Source organism: Anopheles coluzzii, chromosome 3 (genome assembly GCF_943734685.1).
Source record: "Anopheles coluzzii chromosome 3, AcolN3, whole genome shotgun sequence".
NCBI classification, from domain to species: domain Eukaryota; kingdom Metazoa; phylum Arthropoda; class Insecta; order Diptera; family Culicidae; genus Anopheles; species Anopheles coluzzii.
Window position 1 is genome coordinate 9,558,729 of NC_064671.1, and position 26,386 is coordinate 9,585,114.

Below are 26,386 nucleotides of genomic sequence, written 5' to 3' on the forward strand. Positions count from 1 at the left end.
ATGTTGCACAGTCCGCCGGTCCGCGACGTATCGACTCCCGATGGCGTAACCCCGAGTGCCGATCCAGCCGCGAGTGGATCCAAATCGCCTCACGTACCAACACCGCCCGTTCCGAATACCCCGCGCGTACCAGGGCCGTCCGCCTGCGACGCCATGTTTATGCCGCCCGAATCGCAGATTGACACTTTGAATGCCATGCAGCTGAAACCACCGGAGATGGACACCACTGACATTCAAACCTTTTTCTTCGCATTGGAAAACTGGTTCGATGCGTGGAATATCACCACGAACCAACATATTCGCCGTTTTAACATTCTTAGAACGCGTATACCGCTTCGTGTCCTTCCTGAGCTTCGCCCCCTGTTGGAGAACATTCGACAGTACGCTACGGACCGTTACGAGGTAGCAAAGCGTGCAATAATTGAGCACTTTGAAGAGTCGCAACGAAGCCGCTTGCATCGTCTGCTTGCCGAAATGAACCTCGGGGACCGAAAACCATCGCAGCTATTAGCGGAGATGCGCCGCGCTGCAAATGGAGCAATGACGGACTCTATGCTGGTAGATTTGTGGATCGGCCGTCTCCCGCCATACGTCCAGTCCGCCGTTATTGCCACTAACACGGATACCAACGATCGAGCTAAAGTAGCAGACTCTGTTATGGATTCGTTCGCGTTATACCACCGAACGGGCCCATACCAAACCATCCACGAAGTACGCAACGAGGACTTCGAACGTCTTTCTCGGCAAGTAACGGAATTAGGTCAGCGCTTGGACGCCGTACTGAGCAAGCTCAACGAACGAGAACGCGCGCGACCACGCTCACGTACCCGGCAACCTCAACCGAACCAGGATGCGGTAACACCCAGCGGACACTGCTATTACCACACGCAGTACGGGCAAGCAGCGCGGAACTGTCGTGCCCCCTGCTCCTTCAACAATCGGCGGCAGAGTAGTAACTCGGCCACTGCTTCCGATTGACGCTTAACCAGAGGCCAACCTCAACAGATACACGTACTTTCGACCCATAGCTATCGTCTCGTAATAACCGATCCAAAAACTAACATCAAATTCTTAATCGATACCGGTGCAGACGTTTCAGTAATCCCTCGACAACACAGTTCCGTCCCGAGTAAACCCTCCACCATGAAGCTGTTCGCCGCTAATTCTACACCAATCCAGGTTTACGGAGAGTCGCTCTATACTCTCGATTTGGGACTTCGCCGATCTTTCCTTTGGAACTTCATCATCGCAGACGTGGGGACAGCGATTATTGGAGCCGATTTTCTCCAACATTTCCATCTGCTCGTGGACTTGCGCAAAAAATGTCTTGTCGACGCCTTAACGAACGTACGTTCTACCGGAGTGCCGAGCCAAAACCCGTCGGAACCAACCGTAAAAGTATGTGATTCCACCTCACCGATCGCCACTCTCCTAAAGGAATTTCCCGGGTTAACTGCACTATCCACTCCTGGCACCTTACTGCAGTCCGAAGTGACACACCGAATCGAAACGACGGGGCAACCAACATTCGCAAGACCTCGCCGATTACCACCCGAAAAGTACGCAGCTGCCCGCAAAGAGTTCGAATCACTCGTCCAGCTCGGAGTGTGCCGCCCCTCGAATAGCAGCTGGGCCAGCCCGCTACATATGACAAAAAAGGCCGACGGCACCTGGCGCCCTTGTGGTGATTACCGCGCCCTAAATGCAAAAACCGTACCCGACCGTTATCCACTACCGTTTTTACAGGACTTCACGATGCATTTGCAAGACAAGATCATATTTTCCAAGGTCGATTTGCACAAAGCATACCACCAGATAGCAATTCATCCGGATGATATAGCGAAGACAGCCATCACGACACCCTTTGGACTTTACGAGTTCACTACCATGCCCTTCGGATTGAGGAACGCAGCGCAAACATTCCAACGCCTTATCCATGATGTCCTACGAGGACTCGAGTTTGTTTTCCCGTATATCGACGATATGATCGTAGCATCAACGTCCGAGGCAGAACACCACGAACACTTACGCCAACTTTTCGAACGATTGGAGAAGCACCAACTAGCCATCAATCCAGCCAAGTGCGAGTTCTACCGGAACGAGATTTCCTTTCTGGGCCATCTGGTCAACGCTTCTGGTATTCGTCCTCTCCCCGATCGAGTCCAAGCCATCAGCGAGCTGCCACAGCCAACGACGATTATGGAGTTGAAGAAGTTCCTCGCCATGATAAACTACTACCGACGTTTTCTGCCGCACGCCCTGGAAACGCAAGGTATACTTCTCGAGATGACTCCAGGTAACAAAAAGAAGGACAGAACGCCATTAACCTGGTCGCTAGAAGCTTCCGAAGCATTCGCTCAATGCAAAGAGCAACTGAAACGTGCAACGTTATTGGCACATCCCGTGAAGAACGCCGAACTTTCTCTATGGACCGACGCTTCAGATTTCGCAGCCGGAGCCGTACTTCACCAACGCACCAACGAAGACCTGCAACCACTAGGCTTCTTCTCGAAACGTCTCGAAAAGGCACAGCAAAAGTACTCGACCTATGACCGAGAACTTACCGCCATCTATCTCGCCATACGACACTTCCGATACCAGCTAGAGGGTCGGGAATTCTGTATTTATACAGACCACAAGCCTCTAACCTTCGCCTTCCGACAAACGCACGACAATGCCTCACCTCGACGAGCCCGGCAGTTAGACTTCATTGGCCAGTTTTCCACCGACATCCGTCACATCGCCGGAAAAGACAACGTTACAGCCGATCTGCTCTCCCGCATAGAGACAGTGCACGCGACACCGACCATCGATTATGAGCGATTAGCAGAAGAACAAGAGCGCGACCCTGAACTTTCCGACATTCTCAGTGGGAAAATTCAGACGGACTTGTTCCTGCAGAAGACACCAATACCGGGAAGCCCCAAGTCACTCTACGCCGACTGCCCTGGAGGTATCATCAGACCGTACATCACCCGATCGTTTCGAACACAACTTCTCCACGCCGTACATGATCTCAGTCATCCCGGAGCCCGCGCCACAGCTAGACTAATAACAGAGCGTTTCGTGTGGCTCAATGCAAGGAAGGAATCCCAGGACTTCGCTCGGAACTGCTTAGCCTGCCAGCGCGCTAAGGTAGGAAGGCACGTCAAAAGCCCCTTGATACCATACCCTGCAACAACAGCGAGGTTCAGTCATATCAACGTAGACATCATTGGACCATTTCCCATCAGTAACGGTAACCGATACTGCCTTACGATAATCGACCGATTTACTCGCTGGCCAGAAGCAATACCGATCTCGGATATCACCGCATCTACCGTCGTATCAGCACTACTATTCCACTGGATCGCCCGATTCGGAGTTCCGGCGCACGTAACAACGGACCAAGGGAGACAATTCGAATCCTCCTTGTTCAAAGAGTTGACGAAAGCCCTAGGAACGAAACACATCCGTACGACAGCCTATCACCCGCAGGCAAATGGAATAATCGAGAGGTGGCACCGCACTCTTAAAGCAGCAATCACCTGCAAAGACACCGCAAGATGGAGCGAACACCTACCGCTAATACTGCTTGGGCTACGAACCACGTTCAAAAATGACATCAACGCCTCGCCAGCCGAACTTGTGTATGGAACGACGTTGACCATCCCGGCAGAATTCTTCATCGCGAAACCGCAAAATGCCCTCGCCGACCAATCCGACTTCGCCAAAACGTTAGAGGAGACGATGAGCAGCATTCGACCACAGAGCACCGCTTGGCATACCAACCGCACACCGTTCGTGCATTCCGATCTGAACAAGTGTACTCACGTGTTCATACGCGACGACACCGTCCGACCTGCACTAACTACACCTTACCACGGTCCATATAAGGTTCTTACACGCAATCCTAAGTCTTTTCAGATACTCCTACGTGGACAGCCAACGCTGGTTTCGATCGACCGCTTAAAACCAGCGTATGGCGCAGAAGAGGAAGCCACCCCGGCCCCGCAGTGTTCGTGGGAAGGGCTAACGACAAACCTGCTGCCGCCAACAACCGACCACTCGGAAACTCTGCCGTTACCGGACGTCCAGGCAAATTCGGACCGCAGAGACGCCACCGCAGCCTCCAAACCGACGTCGCGCGAACAACCAGTGCGTAATCAGACGACACCCGCACCACCATCGCACCCGACGACATCGAGACAAACCGACCGAGCCGCCGTCGACGCCCCACCACCCTCCATCCTACGCCGCAACGACCAGACGGTATCGACCGGCGTCACCAGGTCTCAGCGGAAGGTCATCATACCTCTACGTTACCGGTGACACCGCTCTAGGAGGGGAGTACTGTAGCGACCAGACCGCCATCTGGCGTGAGAATCGTGAGCGATCGTGACATCCAGGGACAAGGACACGGATCTCCGTGAAGCGCACTCACCAGGCACACGAATGTGTCAAAGTGACGTGCGCCGCGTGTCCAGCGCTACACTTCCTGCTGTCAGCGAGCACATTCTCTCTCTTGCGACCCAACCTCGAAAGCGAACAGACCTCTTCCTTCGCTCCGCGCTCGAAAATTCCTCAACGTGAAACCCTCTCGAACGAACGTGCGCAACCGTTCATATTATAGTGTAAAATAAAGTTCATTATTACCTACTCACGAAACCCAACGCGTTCGCGACATAAAAAAATTAGGGACCACTTCCGTGGCGCCCCTAAAACCTCATTATACATTCCACCTTGGTTACTTGAGGAATTCACAGCTTCCACAAAAACACAATTATTAACTTAAAACAAAATATTTATTTTAAATAAGTTTCATAGCTTATGAGAGTGTTTTACGAGCTTTGTCTCGTTAAAATTCATTTAATGGTTCGAGCACTGGTCCAAACAGCAACTATTTATGTCCAAGCCTAATTGCTTCCCATTTATAGGTACACCAAGTGACATAACAACCACGAAATTTTAATTGCAGCTTCCGCCTATAATTCTTCGTTTAGCAATAAGAAGGCATTAACATTTGCATACCGATCACACTAAAACCATTAATGAATGTTATGTTTCAGCTCGTAGCCCTCTCCCGCTCCCCACACCAATTCGTTGCAGATTGGTGGCAACAAGTACTCGGCACGACACGAGTACACCCACCGGCACACAGGCTTTTATGGGCTCCGCATGCTTTCCCACTGTTCCTGTTGCTTAATTTCGAACCCATTACGATACGATGTAAATTCCAATTAACGATGATATTACTCAATAAATACACCAACGCCCTGGCACACGGGCGCTCGCGCGTGTACACATTATCGAATCTTACTTACATTTCATCGAAAACGCCACCCGATCACGATTCAGCGCCGCGGATCAGCAACCCCCTGCGTTTTCTCCTCATGCTCATGCTTCCACCCATGCACGGCAAACGGTGTAAATGACCGACGTGCAGAGGGGGAAGTCGATTAGCAATCGCGAGCCCTCGGCACGGTACACCGTGCGCGCGTAAAGCTAATGAGAATGTGATAATTTGTAATACAAGCCAATCACGCGATCCGTACGCATGTGAAGTGCACTGCAAGCGCGAGAAAGAGAATGGTGTAAAGGAATGGTAGAGAGGGAGAGAGAGAGAGAGAGAGAGAGAGAGAGAGAGAGAGAGAGAGTGATGGCATGAAATTTTATGTCTTTCTGCCTTGTGGGGAGAAAAGTGAAGGCAACTTTCGAGCTAGCGTAGCGTATTGGGATTCAATTTTAGTGCGATTTTCCACGACCCCGGAAGGAACAGACACCGGCACCGTAAAGGAAACGTCTTAACGAAGGAACTTCTTCCCTGTGCTGTGTCTTGTTCTTCGTGTACCATTAACAGAGGTCGTAAAAAAAGAGGGTTGGAGGGTCTTTTTTCAGCCGTGTTTTTGAAGTCAGAACAGCAAAAGGAAAAGGTGAACATGCTTTTGAACCAAGAGAAATCGGGTCCACTAGCGAACGACAAGCGACCGAACAGAATTTTCAATTCCACACTTTCATGGGGATAAAAGGCCACCATAAAGACAGGTGTGGTTCCGTAGCACAAAGGCACAGCACAGGGCTGCCACCCCTTCCGGTAGCAGACCGACTGCTCGAGAGACTCCAAATGTCCAGAAAATAAATAAAAAATAAATACACTCACGCGTTTACGCGATACAAAGAGATACATTTTACGATCGGCGAAAACCGGGGACGGGTTCCCATCATTGTTTCCAAATGCGATGCAGCGAACGAACGAACGGCAGAGCATTTCGGCATTTTCATTAATGTTGATGAAAACCCCTAAACAACAATCCTTCCGAAGCCCTTCCGAATGAAGACGACGAACGTGATGATGATGCGATGGGAAAAGAAATACACCCAGAAAAAAAACGAGTAGATCGCCCGACGCTGGACATTCCATTCCAAATTCCCATTCCAATCAAAGCGCTCATCCGGCCCCCGACCCCACTCCCCTAATGGAAAGGGTCAGCAGCAGGCCCAAAACTCACAGCCCGTACCGCCTACAATCGTCACACGTTTCTTCAACAGGCATCTCGACAAATCCACAAATCCCAGCCCAGTTGGGTACGTGTGCACGGTGGGTGTGGGATTGCATCGAATTGGAAGGCAAACCGAGAGAGAGAGAGTAAGAGAGAGAAAAAATGGGCTCCTTTTTGCTCCTTTTTTCCTCAACCCCATCGCAGAAACAGTCACCACGGGGATGTATTGGATTAAAACGGGCTGTGGGTTAAATAATTGATGAACTACAATCCTACCGCAATGGCCGAGCGATTCCGAAACGGATCGAGTCGGGTCGGGTCAGTCAGTCAGTGCTCGGGTGTTCACGTACGGCTCCCTTTTTTTTTTGGCTGCCCTATTTTTGGGTACTTTTGAGCTTGTGCTGTGCTGAAAAGGAATCTTCAAAACTGTCCCTTTCTTGCTGAAACTAGGACACACACACACACACACACACACACACACACACACACACACACACACACACACACAAACAAAACCTTGAAAGACAAAAGAAACACGTTAGAATAAAACATAATTTCGGTATAAATAAACCAAACTGTGTCGCCCACAAACGTACTTTTGAAAAGGGGCAAAACAAAAAGCAAACAGATAAGAAAGAAAACACTCACGCAGGTGTGCAACGGTTTGTTGTTGTGTTTGTGTTGTTTGTTCTTCTTGTTTTCTTCTTTTCTTGGGTTTAGCTTCCTGCTTTTACAACAGTTTTCTTCTTCTTCTTTCCGGACAATTCCAGGCCATGATTACGTTTAGCCACGTCCCTTTCCCCTTGTATTTGCCTTCTGCTTCCATCATGCATCATGTGACTTGCTTTGCCTTTTCTTGTCTCTTTTTTTTGCGTAATACATTAACTTCTTCATGCCTTTGCGTTGCCGTTTGCTCTATTTTTTATGTTTGTTTTTATCTGCTTTTCGAAAATCTTTTTGATTACTGGCACTGCTAGTGTATACATGTTCTGTTTTGTCTTTTTTTGCTGTTGCTTTTATGCTTTTTATGGCTGTATGTGTGTGTTTGTGTATGTGAAAATTTCAATTAATCATACTCTTAGCGTCCCCGCCAATCTTACGCCGTGTGTCTTCTGCTCAAAAGCAAACCATACTCAATCCAATCCATGTGGGCTTCTTCGGTGTGCGTATTATGTGAATTATTATATTTTTCTCCCTCCTTTCTTCATCTTCTTTTAGTAGCTGTTTGTTGCTTGCTTGCTTTTTTTTTGTTTGTTGCCGAAGCTTGTCTGTATATTCCTGTAATGTATGCTCCTGTATGCTGGTTTCACTTTGTTTGTGCATTGTGAGTTTTTTTTTTGTGGTTGCGACTACTATTTCACACATACACTTTGTAGTGTTTTGTTTGTGTTTGGTTTGGGTTTCTTTCTTCTGCATGACAAATACTGCGTTTTTTTTACCGTTCTATTTCACGCCATTCAAGATTGGTCTGCACGTTACATTGTTGTCCTCATCTGTATCACTGGCACTAACATCCTTCCATTACGATGTTATTGTTTGTAACTGGTGTGTGTGTGTGTGCGTCTGTGTGCTTACACTCGCAATGTGACACGCTTGCTGTGTTACCGCAAAACCGAGCAGAGCAAGACATTATGTTTTTGCACTGTCCTTCATCTGCACTTGATGGATGTTGTTTTTATCACCTGATTTTGTATTTTGTTTTTTTTGTTGTGTCCCTCCTTTTGCTGATGTTGTGACATTCTCACACCACCGAAGGATGTGTTTTGCCTGCCCTGCATTATGTCATACACTGATGTAAGCCGCACAGCTGAAGCCATGTAATCACTGCCTAATGCCTTTTCCTCCCATTTCCTTAATGCTCGTTCTACAAACGCCAACATTTATGCAATCCGCATAACACGCTCGCTATTAGATTACGTTTCATTCAAGGTCTATTGAAGAAAGAGGTCGCTGCATCCGGCGTCATTTGAAGACGATACCGTGTGAGCGGTTTGATAGTTGGAGTAGAACAGTGTTTACAAAACAGTGTGCGCATCGCAGCATACTCGGGCGTAATTCGACAGGTTGTGTCGGAAGATTAATATCTTTATACTGCTGGTTTGCACGGTGTTGGTTTGTTTTGCAGCCACCCTCTAGTCGAACTGCCAGCTGTGTTCAAAGCTGTGGCCCGAGCAACGACCTCTGAGTTAAACAGACCTTCATTGCACTCTCTTACCACTAACTCTAACGCGTTATACTCCTTTTTTGTCCCATTTTCATCATTCACAGTACACATTGTGGGGCGGGATTTAGCAGCTAAAGATTAGTTGTTTCCGATCGTTTGTGTTATAATTTTTCATCTGAATCGACTACTCTCCTAAAACCTTTCCTATGCTGTATGTTTTGTGTATTTGTTTGCGTGTGTGTTTAATGTGTTTACTGAGAGCTGCTCAAGGCCATTCGGTCGTTAATATTGTCCGAAATGGTTCTGCGCGTTCTCGCATTTAACAAGTACAAGCTTAAATAATGTATCAATTACTCGCCTTCGACATACATGCTACGACACTTTTTCTTCTTCTTCTTCTTCTTCTTCTTCTTCTTCTTCTTCTTTTTCTTCTTCTTCTTCTTCTTCTTCTTCTTCTTCTTCTTCTTCCCTCGCATTGTTCGCATTACTAGCATTCACATCCTTTCTATTGTTGCTTTATAAGATATATTGTGTTTTGTTTTGCTTTTCTTGTTTTAAGTATAATTTTAATATGTTTTGTTTGCTTTTTTGCGTTTTTGCTTGCTGCAGCTTCATCTGTATTTTTCAACAAATGTATGCGCGCACTCGCTTACTTAGCACTACTCGCCACACTGTAACGTCTTTCTCGTTTTATATATATAATATATATTTATATGTATAGGGTTTTGCGTATTCATTTACTAGTGTGTATGTGTGTATATATGGGATCTTTCTTTCTTTTTTTTTAATTTTGCATACTTGGGTACTGCACACTGCCTTTAACATTATTATCCCAATGTCTTCCCTACAATCTATATATCGTTCCCTTTCTTTATCGCAACCTTATCCTTCACACACACACACGTTCATGATAACATGATAGAGTAATTATATATGCTACGTTTAGTCACACTACATTTTTTGTGAAATAGTTTTACTTCTTCTACGACCTTAATGCTCTCTCCTCTTCCTTACTTCTTCTACTGCTAGCTGCTTTTACAAACACTACTATAATTCGCCAGCGAGGGCGGTACATATGGATTTTATTGATTTTATTTCTCTCTCTCTCTCTCTCTCTCTCTCTCTCTCTCTCTCTCTCTCTCTCTCTCTCTCTCTTTTCGCTTTCGCCATTTCATTTCTTTTTTGCGCCTTCCTTTGTGCTCTCTATCATTATCTTCGCCCGCAACAACGCATCAAAGCTCCACTGGCCTCTCACTATACTAACGGTCAAATTATTGTTTTAAGTGTTCCGTTTCCTGCCTGCACAGTTTCCCAACACACACACACACATGCACTTCCGGCGGCACTTGGCGGCACTACGCATTGTACCGCATTCCTATTCATCGGCATAACATTTCCCATTGTGATCGTCAGCATGTGTGACCTACATGTCCTTTTCCTTCTTTTTTACCTGCTCTTTTCTACTGTCACTGTCATTCAACAGGGATTTGCAACCATTCGTTCTTGTTTTTTTTTTTGTGTTTTTCTGTATTCCTTTCCTTTCACCAAGAGCGAGCGCATCATGCTGCTGGCCTTGTTGTGTAAGTTCAACATCAACATCATCATCATTAAATCAGTTTTGCATAAGGTTATGGTTTGCTTACAATGTGTTTTATAGGAAACAATTAAACATTTCTTTGTGTGTGTGTGTCTTTCTGTGTTTTGTTTTGTTCTGCTTGCTTTAATCGCTATTTTAAATGCTGCAAACTACTCAAGAGCTAAATGCGCCTTTTTTGTCGTCTCCCACTGCTGTCCTCTGTCTTGTGTATATCCATACATAGTTGTTGTATATATGTACTGTAAGTTTTAAGTGTGCCTGTATGTATATATGTATATGTTCTATATGCTTGTAGCCTTTTCTTGTTTACGCATAAATATTCCGCTTAGTAGAAAATCGTGTTTGCCAGGCTTTCTCCTGTTTTTTGCCGCTTGTTGTTGTTACAATGCTGTAGCGGGGAGGAGAAATTTCATTTTCTTTTTCAAATCACTTCACTAATTCTACCACCTCCTTATCTAACTCTCCTTCTTCTATTCTTCCTTCTATCGCTCTATTATTACTTAACACGTAACGTTTACTAAATGTTTCTAAATACGCTAATTGTTTTGCTTACCATTACTAAAACGTCATTACTCGTTACAGTTTTCGGTTTTTTGTTTTGCTGTTTGCCAGGGGTTTTGCTTCCTTCCATTTTTTGTTTTACGTGACTGGTTCATTCACGTTCCTTACCAACTAGTAGTAGTAGTAGTTATATCTTGTATTTTAGTTTTCGGATCCAAGTGGTGTAAAATTGGGCGCCCCATTCCCGCCGGCCAGGAGGCGCGGAGTCGATCTTAGTCTCCGCCAAGGAGCTGGGGCGCCCCTTTGCGCCTTCAAAAAGGGGTTTTGCACTTACGCTGCTAGTTTAATTACTGCGTTTGATGATTTTTTGATGATTCATGAGATGATTACATTGCTGTATAATTTATATATATATATATTTGTATATATATGTGTTTGTGTATATATAACTCTTATTCGATTATTCATTACTTGTTTCTTGCAATTTGTTGCTTTGTTGTATGTGTGTACGTGTGTTTGCTTTTTTGTTTTGTTTTGTTTTTTTAAGAACTAAACATTCATTATACGAAGATTTAATGCATTTTACGCTTTGCTGTATAATATTATCCTGTCGCTGCTGCTGCGTTCTACTGCCACCGTGGGCACATATTGCTACTGTGTATATAGTTGTGTGTCTATGTATGTGTGAGTGATGCTTTGTGTACGTTTGTGAGTGTGTGTTTGTATTCGAAACAACTAGCCAAGCTCTACTATTACCGCCTGGGGCATCCTTCACACTACCAGATGCACTACCAGTGACTGTGAGTTTTACTAAGTTGTATGCAGTTTTGCAGTGCCCTTCCCCACCCTCTCCGGGAGAGCTGTTGTCTTCAAAAAGTTGGCAAATCGGTAGAAGCATCATCGTTTAAAGAAGGCATCAGGTGTATGGGTGGGCGTGTGTGTGTGTGAGTGTGCGTGTGATCACCGGCACCACTGCAGCGTCCCTTCTGTTCCCTTGTTTAAGCAGAAGGATCCGACCGAAGGGAGCGGCGCCACCAACGCCACACCACCACCACCGCCACCATTATCCCTGTCTGTAAGCCCATAGATTTCAAATCGTGTATGTGTGTGGTGGTGTTTGTGTGTACAGATATATGCGTATGTTTGTGGGTTGGTTGTTGCGACTGCGTCTGTGTCTCCCACGTGTCATCACGTTCACTATAGAAATGGCGTGGCTTAGCACAAAGATCAAGATCAGCAGATTTTCCCCTACATGGGAGGTTTTGTTGTTGTGTTGTGGGTGTGTAGTTTACTTCTTTTGTTTTGTTTTTTTTTCTTGTTGCTTGTTTCATCTGTTTACTTTGCACAACCTTTTTCAAAATTGGTACCATTGGTTTTCCGTGTGTGTGTTTTTTTATTCTTTTTAAATGTGTGAGTTTTGGATGCAAGTAAGTGTTGTCCAGTTGTTTTGTTTGTTTAGTTCATGTGTTTTGCCGTTCACAGTGCGAAGTTTCCACGCTTTGCTATGTATCCTTCTGCCGATGTATAAACATTTACTATCTTGTGCTGTGTATGTGTGTGTTGCTGTGTATAATGTGTGATGTGGTTTTGTGTTTTCTTGTCTCCCGCCATTTTTCATTCGCTTGTAGTTTAAGAAACATTTTTTTGTTTGAAACTCTAAGTCCACTAACGTTTACATGTATGATCAATAAACTGCTTATTTAATATCGTGTAGTTATGTAAATTGTGTATGTAATTCTTTCATTCCAAATGCCATCCCGCCTCGTCTCCGCGGCTCTTGGCTTCTTTCGCATTGAAAGCTAGGTTGTGGTTTAACACAAACAAAGGGGGTTTTTTGTTTTGTTAAAACCATAAAGCATAGGTATGTAAGTTTGTTTTCCTCTTTCTTTCTCTGTTTCTCATAAAGCTTGCGTCTGCAACATTCGGCAACATCGTTGCCGTCCGTTCTATGAGAACGTTTCCGTAGGAGTGGTTTTGTTTGTTTTTTTTTTTTCTTTTCTTTGTCTCTCTCTATTTGCTCCACCAACTGTGTATTTTGGGGATGTTTTGTTTCTTTTTAGGATTCTCATGGGAGGATAGCCGATCTACCGAACGTTCGCGGTAAACCCAACCGAACATCAATCTCCGGTATTGCGCAAACTTCGAGTGGGAAGCAAACCGGCAAAGGATACGGAAATAAGCGGTAAAAAAGCGATCAATCGTAAGCATTTCTACAATCCCGCTTCGCTCAACCAACAATGCAATAATGCACGGTAAACCTCGTAACCTCCGACTGGCTCGTCTAGCGCCAGTCCTCTTGCTTCGCCGCAATTTGCTTCACCACCAACATCTTCCATTTTCCCTACATAAATGCATCCCAAAACCATGAAGCGAACGCAATCAAGCGCTACTCCGTTCGTTCTACCTGTGTGTGCGTTTTTTTTAAAGCGACTAGCATTTGCTGCAACCAGCTTTGTCAGCCAGCAAAATGCGCATACAACTGCATATAACGATGTAAAAAGGAGAGGGAGCGGAAAAAAACGCAAAACATTCCGTAACTTCGGGTTCCGGGCTTCGACACAAACAACAATTAACTCTGCCGACTAACAATTAGGTAGGTAACTGCATCTTTGTTTTGCGTGTTCTGTTTTGTTTTCTTTACGATTAATGCAACCAGATTAATTATTTGTAACACATTGTGTATAGTAACCGCTCACCACTTGGTGACGACGGGCTGAGCGCGATCCATTAATCCTTGCGGAGAATTAATGAACGCTTTTTTTTTCAGCGCGCCCCTTGTTTTTTGCTTTTTGGGGTTTTTGCCATTACATTGAACAACACTATGAACGAACAATCGATAATTTGTAATGCACAATGATAGCAATTTGTTTCTTTTTTTTCTTGTTCAGATACACGGATAATAATCATATTGAATAGTCACTTATATTAATACCTTTTTCATGTTTGCCTTTTGCTTCCCCATTTTGCATCGCATATTGGTTTTTTTGTTTGCAATAGTACTCTTTTTTTTCAATGATCAAAGTTTCGTACAGAAACAAGAGAAAACAGACCGCAACAGAGCGGAAATCAAACGGAATAGTGTATCAACACTTGCTTGCGGCGTTTCAAATGCGCGTGCGTTCATAATTCAGCATATAAAAACAACACAAACGCACACGTTAAACGATAAACTCGAGCACGAAACATTGTTAACAAATAAAACGTGCATCACCCTTCAAAGGTTCCTTTTTTCCGCCTGTTCCAATCATTCATTCATACCATAAAGCTACGCACGAATTCCCAATCCAGCGCTCGTTAAATAACATCACCCTCGGTTGAGGGTCCTGCCTGGTCCTGCTGTTTGTTCAGCTTCTCGCGTACGAACGCATCGACCCGGAAGGGACCACCGTGGCCCGGGATGATCCACCCGGCCAGGTTGGCAATGCGGGCGCGATGGATGCGCTGGGCGCGGGGATCTTCGCTGCCCGCCTCAAGCCACAGCCGCTCGTCCTCGATGTCCTGCTGCCGCTCGAACAGATCGCCTGCGATGGCAACCGGGCGGCGTTCGTCCAGGTTGCTCTTTGCTACCAGCACCGTCACGCAGGACAGCGTGTGGCCCGGTGTGGCCTGCACTTCGATGTCGTCCGTCAGTCGGTAGGGGCCTGCAAGAAGAAAGGCGAAACACGAGAGGTATGAAAATGAGGGTTTTTTGAACGGCGGCCAAACATGGGTAATGAATGCAAAACGGGAAGGGGTAACAACTGTCACCTAGAGGTGACTACTATCGATTGGTCAAAAGTGGCGATGCTCGAAAACCCATTATTGACAGCCGGGGTGGTTTGACACGGGCATGGGTGGGATTATTAATAGGTCTATCTTCTGTATCCGACTGTCGCTACGGTTTTTGTTACAGCTTACACTGTGACGTTGCTGTCATAACAGTAGATTGCAATACCAGCCCAGTTGACAGACCGCGATAGTAGCCGGAGCAGAGATAAAAGCGGCGAAATGTCCGACCAACGTCTTCTGAACTTTTGCAAACTCCAACACTCTGCAGCGACTATATCCATCAACACTCAGTGAACGCTTATTTGATGAGACAGAGCGATACGCCCTACGCTGCAGCAGCTCTTCTTTGTCTGGGTCGGGCTGCTGCTCATAAACATTTATCCCCGGGGGCGCCCAATTTCCCGACCCATCTTCTGCCCGACTGACGCAGGATCCGACCATGAAGATTACCATCATGATGGCCATGAGCGGGTACCTTCTTCCATCCGTTCGATGGCCTATCTATCCGATGATAGCTGCCGACGGATGAAACTACTAGCTTTCCATTCACGTACCAACCATGAAAACTTCCCTCCTCCTCCGCACCGTGGTCCTTTCGCCCGTCTCTGACCACAGAGCAGAAGCGCCGGCAAAAAGCAGAAAGTTCATTTCGGTGAACTTTCCACCGCACTGCAGGGTTCCGCGTGCTGTACGCCCAATGTGCGCCGCCGACTCCTGCAGTGCATACGTACATTTGCATACAACCAGAAAGCACCCGACCAGCGCTCACCGCAGGAGGGGCAATGAAGGCCGCAGCTGGAGCTGCGAGAAGTAACGAGAAGGATGGGAATGCCTTTACTCATCGCTGCACGCTCCCCAAAAAACAAGGTAGAGGCGAGCGGGCAGCTATCCTGCAGTTTTCGTCTAAGGCTTTGTTGCAACAAATTATTACATCGCCCCGAAAGTTCATTGGCGCCCGGGCAGGCGCGCAAGCAGAATGCGCACCGCGCGTAATTGGTTTTCGTTCAGTTCAGTCTCCCTCCCCGGGTGCTCCCGTTCCGTGCCCTTTTGCTAGGAAAAATTCGGAAGCTCAGTTTCGGAAATTCCCATGTCGCTGTGTGTGTGTGTGCCCGACAGTGTGTTGTTTGAACGAGATGAGAAAATGAAGCTGCCAGCGATGCCGGGATCAGGCTCCGGTCGCTCACGGTGCAATGATGAAAATTGAATACTTTGATGCTGATTAAATATTCCAATCAGTGTGATCCCAGCAACAGTTTGCAGCGTTTTTCATCACATTTGCATAGGAAGCGGTTTGTTTAATTTAAAATAAAGGAGCTTTTACGTCAGGATAAGCGTTTGCCGCCCGGGGTTGAAAGGTTGGAATTGTACCAGTACTTGCATACTTGCAGGCGTTTTTTTACACTCTACAAGAGAAAGTTCACGATTGATGCTAAATTTTTCAATAAATCGCTCAATTTTAACACTTTTTTGTTTAACAGTTCTATTCCCAAAGTGACGATACTCATCATCTCACTGCAAACCTGCCAATTGTTCCACGTTTGCACCTACCAATCAGGGTACAAATATTAAAACAGCAATTACCAGTTGCATTTGCATTTGCAGCACAATGCAAACAGTTTCGGGGCGTGATTTCAAATCAAATTAACACCTTTGCCCCAAATCAATGGCATGTCCATTACCCCCACACACACTCATACTCACTCTTCCAGATAATGGCCAATGGAGACGCATATGTCGCCCGAGCTTCTTACACATTTGCGGAAGAGTAAATTCGGTCCAGTGCCGTTGCAATTAACGGTAATTGAATTCCATCAATTGCTCCACAGCGCACGTCCATGTACGCTAATCGTACGAACACGGACGCAAGCTACATTTAGTTGTCAGGTATTAATGCGTCCATCTAAAACACTTTACCCGTACGGCGTTTCGACCGCTTTCCCTGCTAGGTCTATAATTTCCTATGCAGGCGTACATCGAATCATAACTCTGGATGACACCAATTCCATTGCCTGGGACGCTCGGTGCCGGGGTAATACCCGGCTGTGAATGTTTGATTTGATTTGATGCCGTGATTGAATCGTCGTGATCGTTTGGTCCTTCCAACGGCGCATCGATTTGTAATGAAATTTGTAATCAGTTACACAGATTTCCTCCACACTGCGAGCAGCACAGACAAACCCGTACCCTTCACTGCAAGTTGATGATTAATTCTAGGACTCTAGCTTCTCTCGCCTAAAGAATACCCGCGATTCGACGCGATAATACGAGCCATTTCGATCAAACATCAAACCCCAACCACCACTTTTCCACCATGGACTGGGAAAGGCGAGTGGATCGAAAATTACTAACTTCAATCAACTCAACAACAAGTGCCACACACACACACACTCGATGACAGTGGGGATGACAATCGCATGCGGGCACAATACCGAACGCTCCGGAAGCTCTGCTCAATCCAGTGCCGTAACCGGGCGCTCTCGGAACATTGAAATTAAGCATTCCATTCAAATTCAGTCCGACCGGCGGTGCTTTCCTAGGAACTGCTCCTCCACCGACCGTTCGAATGAAAGCTGATCGGTACATGACGTGCACCGTGGTTATACCTGGCCCAACCTGACCCAAAACACCCGAGAGCACAGGAAGTTCGCTTTGAAGTGTAGTGATGCGTATTAAATTGTAAACTCCAACTCGACGAGCGGTACTCGCCCAGCCATTCGACTGGCGCTTCGGTGCTCAATTCTTCTGCCTGCCTCACGCACCCGACCTTCAATCTCCAGGACGGTACTCCACACACCGGCGCGCGCGCTAGTCGCCAGAGACAAGGGTAAAATATTAATGTTTCTCTAAAAGCGTCCAACAGCGATTGCATTAATATTTCAACCGAAAGCTTAGAGTTGTGTCTCTCCAGGGATGGGAATGATATGGGGGAAGATGAGGGAGAGAATGCGTCGTGCACTCCTGGTGTACAGTGGGAACAGTCAGCGGGGAGTCACCGGGACACCTTCCCATCCAGCCCCACGCTCTTTAGCCCCAAAAATTTTCCATTCATTTGCTGTCTGATGATAGCAGCGCGCCCCACACAAACTCGGGCGATAAATACATGTTACGAAGCGACAAAGAGGGGCTATTTTATTTTCTCACTTTTCACCTTTCAAAACCCTCCCGCGTCTCCTCCCGTCCTTCTCCCCCGGCCGGAAAAATTACTGATGCCATCAGCATACATACACGGCGGTGTACGTGCCGCACCGCGTGTGCAGGGTAATTTCCCGCCCAGTAAGTAACTGATTCGGCGGGTCGGGGAAATCTTGATTACTGTTTGCCGATTTAAGCGTATGTGTGTGTGTGCGTGTCTGTTCGTGTACTTGTGTGTAAAAGGAAGGAAAGTATGAGACCGGACAAATGGTTCCGTTCCCAGGTTCGTGCCAGTCGAGCGGCTTCCTCCGGCTAACCGAACGGGGGTTTTTAAGGGGGGGTCTTTAAAGAAAGAAACAAAAATGTTTTTCTTTCCTTCCCTGCGGGGCTGGGCGCGCCGAACAAAACCCTGAGACACACCGAATCAGACTGCTTTCCGGTTTTGGGTACAGTGGGAGAGCTTGTTTCTTCGTAAAGCTGAGTGAAGAAAAGCGAGAGAGTGAAAAAAACCCTCATAAACTCCCCATCCTGTCGTTCACGCAACTGCTGTGTGTTCCTTTATTTCCCGGTAGTCGGCTTTACTTTGGAAAAGTTTGCTTTTTATCGTTCCGGATATATTTTTTGTTTCATACTTTCCGCTCTCTGCATGCCTCCCCATAATTTATTGAAACTTACTCCAGGGGTCTTTAACGAGCGCTATTTCTGGTTGTAGCAAAGCATAAACATTTAGCAACAAACGGCCGGGTAACAACCCGCGCAAGAGCACGAAGAATGCCATCCTGATGCCATCCTAGCCGTCGCTGGCTTGCTTTTTTTCTTTCTTTTTGTCTTCAGTTCTAAAGACGAAGTTCATCACGCTGCAGACCTCAGGTGTTTTTACCAAAGACACCCCGTCGACCCCACCGTTAAAACGTAAATTAACGAACATCGGTTATCGAAAGCGGTATGTGCGTTGCCGGCAGAGCGTTAGTTAATATTTTTCCGCTGAAATACTTTCCCACTCCTTGGCAGGAGCGAGAGAATTTTGCAAGTTTGAAAACGATCGCAGCAGGTAAAAACAAAGCAAAAAAATAACATAAATACGAACCCACCTACAGGAGTTTTGGTTTGGCACGGGAAAACACGGTTCTTTCGCAAAAGGAAAACATGAACCAGGCTAATTGAAAAGAGCTTTATCCTAAAGCTGTAAACGATCCCGGTGTACCTTGTTTTTTTTTCTCCGGGAGAGATGGAACGAGAGAGCCAACGCAGCACAGACAGGTTGCTTCACACGATATTCAAATATTAATAAGTTAGCCCTCGGGATCGGTTAATGGTGGATGGATGGGTTTGCGTCCGAGGTGTGTATTTTATGGCGGTTGTAACACACACACAGGCTGCGCTGTGTGTGGGCGTTTCGGCAGAAGTAACCAGATACACGAATTAATTCGCTGTACATTATTTTACGTGTTCGGGCGTGAAAAGCGTTCGGGCGTAACAACATTCGGTACGATTGGTGGTGCGCTCAGAGTGGAAAAGCATGTTACTACCCGCAAAGGGAAGAAAAAAAAAATACATTTCAAGCTTAAATGTTACGCATAAAAGGCAAGGTAAGCAGCAGGCTTATTTATTCACCCAAGAAAGAAACAAGCTGTAAGGGTTGAAATTGGAGCCTATTTTCGAAGAATATTGAATAACAAGAGTATATTTTTTCATAACTTTTGCGTGAGCGATAATTGAATAACATCCAATTAAGCATATTTTTTCTTCCTATCAGAAAATAAAAACCAATGTGAATAACCTTGGAAACCATGCTGCTTGGATTGCATGAATTGAGCGTTACGAAGCGCCTAAAGCTATGCAACATGTACAACATTATAACTAAATGTATGGAATAAACACATATTGCATAACTTTAGGCGTCCACGAGGATAAAAAAATCAATATTTCAAGGATATTTTTATTTCTCTCTCTTTAGATAAAACATAACACCAAACAACTACCACCTTTTCCATTATAAAACTAAATAGCTCAATTTATATCCAACAACATACTTTCTCTTGTGTATGGGAACAACAACCCCAGCACCGTTCAATCACTGCACAACCGAAAACTATAAAGAACGCTCAATCAGGCGTGTAAAATCCATATCCCGCTTTCCCGATTAGGAGCCCCCCCCCCCCCCCCCCTTAGATCGGTCGATCCATTTTTCATCCCACCGGCACCCGAAAGGAAATGATTTACAACTCACACCAGCGCTTCCGTTTCCGTTTACCATCGACCATTTTCAAACGCAATAATGGCGTATATTTTCTTACTTCCCTTACCAAAGTAGCTAGCTATGATGCATGAAAGCTCATCAATTCCCAGTGTCCCAGGCGTTTGGAAGTGCTCCAACGCGGCTGAAGAAAATGGAACGTAGGAACTACCACACTACTCCGATGCATCCAGCGGGTGTTGATCATGAAATAAATGCGTCAAATTTGTTTGCGAGTACAAAATAATGAGCATCGCCTCGTGGCTCGGGAAAGTGTGTGCCCATTTTCATTTTCCCGGTGCTGATCGGGATACATAAAAGAAAGAAAAAAATATACACACAAAGTAGCACATTCTTTTCAATAAATTTGAAACCTTCCATAATGCTGTAATCTATGATTTTTTGCTCGCGCTCCAGTTTTGCGTCCCTTCGACGGGGCGGGTAGGTGATCGAAGGATAAATTGAATTCAGTCTGTGTGCGGTGGGTGTGGATGGGAAGGCATGGAGTGGGGTTTAACCAAAAAAAAAGCGAAGGAAACACCATCACACTTCACCCTTATTCAACGGGCATTACGAATGGAAATCATTGAATGAATTGAAAACGATTTTATGTAATCGATGGATGACATAAATCGTCGTTAGAATTCGTCCCATCTCGATGGTCTCTACACCGATGGGTTGTGTGTGTGTGTGTGAATCAAGAGTACCCTTACACACACAGATACATACACACACATACACCAAAATGGGAACGGTTCGTAAAGAAACCGTTCGATGGTTCAATTTATTCCACTCAGAGTAAAAATATACCCACTCTGCGCCGCAAACGTGTTACGGTCCCCTCTCTAGAGGAAAAAGAAAAGAGCAGATTGCCAATTGAAATGGCACTCAGCGGCCAAGTGCAAAAGCGTCTTTTTTTCTCAGGCGATAGGCCACCTCCGCGGGTAAACCCTGCGCTGCGAAGCGGAAACGAAACGCCAAAATGATTAATTATTAGCCGCCCGTTGGAAGGTATTATCCCGCGTGATATTCCATAAATTGTGTTCCCTTTTACCCACACACCCGTAGGGGTGGGTTTTTTGGTACGAAAACGAAAAACGGACGAGCGAACATAAACGTCCCCTCTCTGGAAAGGCTGGAGTGCGCGTGGGGAGGAAAAAAGTGCCGCGAGGTGATTGAGTTTTTATTCTACGCCAATTTGTAGCGTTCGGTTGGAACGGGGGTGCAAATAAATATGCCACGAGATTGGTGCTGCACTATTTTGTGCGGATCATCGATAACAGTTCGCTGTGAGGGAAAGTAATTTTGAACGTTTTGGTTGGATGAAAGCTTAAGGTTAAAGCTCGTAGATTATTATATAATATTGAGCTCAAAAGGTATTACTTTACTCCACTAAATGAGTTTTTAATTTAATTTGAATACAACTATGTAAGAACGAACACAAAATTATGTTTCTGTAGTGTGCAAGAAAGGGTCTCAACTCCCTTTGCCATACAAAAACAAGCAGGTTATATTTATGTAATTCCTAAACACGGCAAAAACTCCCATAAAAACTCGTTGAACATTGAAAAACAAAATCACTGTTCCACTCGAGAAACTTTGTTCGCTGCACATTTTTATCTACGCTGCAAGAGAAAAAACAAGCAAATTTCCCTCCACTGCAACTGCACCCCAACAGCATTGCTCCCCGCTTTGCTTTATCCCTCCAATAGGAACATTTTCCCTTCGACAGGAGAGTTAAACTTGCTGGGTACAATAAATCGTGTACAAATTCCGATAAGAAAATGGTAGATATTTTGTAGAAAGGGGATAAAAAACACCCATCCCCAAAGCACTTCTTGAGCCTTTTTATGGCAAAAAGACACTCAAAAAAAAAGGGCTCAGCTACACAAAATACATGGCGGGAAATATCACAAGAGCTTTTTGCCTTTCCAGGCGGCAACAACGCGAACAAGACAGATTCGATGGATTTTTCCCGGAAAGTTTGCTCTTTGTCGCTGGTGTTTGAATTTATTTCGCCGTTCGTGTTCGCCGGCTTACACAACCGGGCCGGGTGGGATGTGGTAGAAACAAAGGAAAAAAAAGCGTAAAGGTACTCGAAAAAAGATTACTCCAATTCTTTTAAAAAGAACATTAATTTATCCTTTCTGGTCCGTTTTGGTCTTTGCCGCATCAGTTATATAGTTATATCAGCTTTCCCTTAACGAGTTAACGTATTAATCCTTCCGCAAAGGCCGTGGAAAAGCCGGTGCCACTTTTTCCCGGGCTGTAAAATTGAACCACTAATGGAAACTGGCAGTCACACGATTCCGTTACGCAGGCGGCCATCGGGCGCTGGGGTACTGACCGGTTGATCATTGATTGAATTAACAAACAGAACGCAACAAGCAAAAAAAAAGCCTCCAAACCCAGGCGCCCAGGCCCGATAACTCTACCGAATTTCGTTCGCACCAAAATGTGATATTCAAATAAATAAAGAAATGCACTCCCGGGTGCGTCAGGACAGCCGCAATTTATAGCCCACCCCGGAGTCCCCGGACCCCCGAAACCAACCTTCCCTCCCCAACAATACATTAAACCAGCCCCCATTTCAGACAGATCCATCCGGCGTGCACACCGACGACTGGCGGGTTATCGCGCACACCGAAGCGGAAATGGGGAGGCGAAAAAAAATATGACCACCGGAAAACCTTACGGAGGCAGGCACAGTGCGATGTTGTTGTTGTTGTTGCTGCTGCTCCGATCGATCGATTCATTTCAATTTCGACCAGTTTCGCAAAATCCAGTCCGGTGCGGTGCGAGACAGTCCGCGGGTGTCACACTTTTGGCCATGGAGAGGGGGGAAAGGAGCGGTTGTGAATATTGATTTATGGAAGCACTCACTCGCTCTCGCTTCGCTGGGGCGGAAAGCAGCAGCAGCAGCAGCACCGGGGTTTTCCGGACATCGGTTCACTCCTCCCGCCCCACAGCTAGTGGTCGCGCAGAGCATCAACGTGCCCGCTTAAGCGGAAGCTCGCTGACGTAAATTAAATCTTTTCACAGTATATCGAGCCAGTACCGGGGGCCAGTGTGTGAGAGTTGGAAAACGGGCACAGCAAAGTGGAAAGGATAGCACACCGGCACAAATGAAGCACTCCAAGGGGGGGGTAAGGTCAAATCGGTTTATAGTGTTTCCGAGGCCCTCCGATGTGTTTCACTTCGGAGGAGTGGGTCCCGGTGCGGAGATAACGCCCGGCCCACAGAGCCCGGGCCACTGCTGCCGAGCGGGCAAAATAAAATCTAAATGCAAAGCACAGCGAACGGCGAGCGCTCTTCCGTGCGCTCTTCCGTCCGGTGTCTAAACATTGCCAATAAAGAAGTTTCAAAATAGGTAATTGCTTGCGAACGAAGGGCGCTAAGAAACGCTGCACGCAAGCGGGCCCGGGCGAGTTTTGCGGCGAGTTTCCGGCTCACAAGTGGCACAATTCCAACAGAACCACAGTATGTGTTTGTGTGTCTGTGTGTGTGTGTGTATGTGTGTGTGGCACACATTTGCTTCGACCACAAAATGACATTAAACCCAAGAAGGACGATGATATCCGACTCGGTACGGACCCGTTCAAGACGTTCGCACCCCTATATATATATGTGCCTCTATATCTATGTGGGTGTCTGGCAACGGAATGGTCCGAACAGATATATTGGTGGCACCTTTCCACGAGCATGTGCAGCATCAGAAGTGTGAATATTTATGGAATTCGTACTTTGCTGAACTTTCCACTCCGACTGCCTTGTGGCCGAACGGCCAACGGTTTTACCCGAGAGCTGTCCACCTGATAAAAACGGGCGACAAAACTTTCTCCATTGTGACAGGCACACACACACACACACATTAGGTTCATCTTTGGCTTTCGCCGTTGGTGAGTGGGAAAATTTATCTACCACAAATAATCGAATATTTAAGAAGCCGGTCGAGAGGGTGTACATTTGGTGAGTGAACTCTCCGGCATCGGGCGGGTTGGTTTCAAACAGGTGAGAGTTGTCTTAAAGCGCAGCGCAACTCATAATAAGGATATTTTCCCATGCAGATTGCATAACTTTGGCGCTTGAAAGCACACTGATTGCATATCTCGTTGAATCTCGAACTCACCCCAAAAGTATGCAATCGTTTTACCTCGAAACGCCAAAAATTATGCAAATATTAGTGGCAAAACTGTTGTACAAATTTAATTGGAAACAGAAACAACATTTTGAAAACACAAACCATTAAAAACCGACGCCATTTTTCCACCCTGCTTACACCATCACCACCACCACCACCAGGTGCACTCTTCATTTTCGACCACAAAATCGAGTCATCGGGTAAATTGAAACTACATTATGGACAAGCATTTCATCACTCGCTCACGCCCGGAATGCCGTCGCACAGTCGAGGTTTGGTTCGCCAATCAATTTGCGGTCCCCGGGTCATTTACGTACCTAAGGCACGGCACGGGGCCCAGGGACACTGATTTTCATCATAATTATCAAACTAACTAAACGTAATGTGCCGCCCCGCCTCGCAGGCCACTCGTAGCAGGCCAGCCACTGGATGATGGCGCCTGCCGGAGGGCACTGCTGCCTCGTACTACCAATTTATTACCCCGAGAACGTCCGAGTTTGCGCTTGCGTTTGCAAAATTAAATAGGGTTCTTTGAAATTATAAATTAGATTCACCGGGCTGCGATCGATCCAGGGGTCTAATGCAGTGAAGCGTGTGGTGGGGGAGGGTGGCAGAAATGCCCTATCATCCTTCATCCCCCGCCCGCGATAATGGAACGATCAAATTGAACTCGAAATTACTCACCGTGCCCTATAGCTGTGCTGGGTGGATTTGCTCGCTCGCCCAATATGAGCTGCCTGCTCTAATTCCACGAACAATCGCAGATTTGGAGGGTATTGGTTCTGTAGCACCGATTACTTATGCAACTTAATTTTGCAATCGTACAGTAGTATGTATGTGTGTGTGCCGATAGTGGTTTCGACAGTTTGCATCGATGATTTGGAAATTGCAATAATACAAACAGCGACGGTAAGCGATTGCTTTATCTCCTACATTAGGCCCTTTCGCTCTGATAGCATTCGAAGTGCTCTGTTTTATGGTGAGCTTACTAATCCTGGCATAATGGCACTACTATGAGCTAAGATAAGCAAATAGATGATGGCAACCCTCCATTAAATGGACATCGTAAATAAGTGCAATTTAGCGAACCACCTTCAACTCACATAAAGAAGACATTCGATTTAGGCCGTTTGGTCCCTTCCCTTTCGCGCAGCAGCAGCAAGATGAAACTACTTTCCCACTGCCCTTTCCCAGGCTCAAGCAGATCACCCGGCGATGCTTTGTCTTTAACACCCTCGCACTAACCGAAGATATATGCTAACGGTCGAGGATTTATGCCCAAACTCCTCGGTGTGCTCTTATCGCGCATCGTTCCCTCCGCGCCCGGGCGTGAAAGAAAAGACTGGTGCGTGGAAATCACGGGGACACCCTCCCATTAGTTCCGGCACCGTTGGTGTCGTTTATCAAACTTAATTACAAACACACCCACCTACACACACACACATAATAGTCTTAAGCACACGGCACAAACACACAACACACTCCCACCGCCACATACACAAACAACGGCATTAGACGCAATTAACGCATCCAAATTCGCTTCAGCTAAAACTTTGCCGTTTGCCGGGCGCATAAGATAGAGAGAGAGAGAGAGACAGAGAAACCGCGACTTACGCGGAAACCCCCCATCGGTAAGGAAAATTGCAGACCACACTTGCAAAATGGCGCCAGTGTTTATTCGGAAACGGGCAGCTGCAACATAAATAAGGTGAAAGGGAAAGAAAGCATGAAGCCCACAGCAAAAACAAAACGAGCGAAGGAAAATACGAACAAAGTTCTCCTACCTTCTTCAAAAAAAAAAGAAGAAGAATTTCATCCATGAAAAGCATTATCCTCTTGCCGTCCTCAAACAATAACAAAAAAAAAGGAAGGGGAACACAAGAAATCCTTCCACACGAACAAAATAACGTCGTCAGCAGCAGAAATGGGGAGAAAGGAAACCGCGGGAAAAAGGGGGCGCCGCCAGTGGGCGCGTAATTGAAGAAATTATGAGCCCAAAATTGATCCTTGAGTTAAGCGCTCGTAAAACCACGTGGGCGCACGCAAGAGGCGCCGCGCAAAACGTAGCGACGCCAAAACCCGAATCCAGACCGAGGCCGCACACTTCCACTTAGCACAGAGTGCAATCACAAAGTTGCCAATGTGGCCGGTTTTTGTGCTTGGTTTTCCATCCCATCCTTCCCCTCCCACGACTCGACTCGACGGTGTGTCCTGCCAATAAGCAAGTAAGCAACGCAAGCAAAGGAGCGGAAAGAAAAACGGCAAACTCCCCTGCGGTCTTCCAGCACGGAGAAATCATGCCTCGAATAAAACTGGAAGGAAAATGCAACGGAAAAAGCCCACACCAAACCGAATTGGGGAGAGAGGA

General features: G+C 46.2%; 2 protein-coding genes across 2 annotated transcripts in view; one reads left to right on the forward strand and one right to left on the reverse strand.

Annotated features, from left to right (window-relative positions):
* LOC120953624 (uncharacterized) lies at positions 1-978 on the forward strand. Its single transcript, XM_049610701.1, has one exon. The coding sequence runs from the start codon at positions 1-3 to the stop codon at positions 976-978; it is 978 nt and encodes a 325-aa protein (XP_049466658.1).
* A 6,392-nt stretch (positions 979-7,370) lies between these two features.
* Positions 7,371-26,386, reverse strand: part of LOC120959503 (metallo-beta-lactamase domain-containing protein 1) — a 96,080-nt gene continuing 77,064 nt past the window's right edge. Inside the window, exon 5 of the mRNA XM_040382945.2 lies at positions 7,371-14,382. Within this exon, the coding sequence (XP_040238879.2) occupies positions 14,036-14,382 (347 nt within the window). The 3' untranslated portion in view covers positions 7,371-14,035. The remainder of the gene's footprint in view (positions 14,383-26,386) is intronic.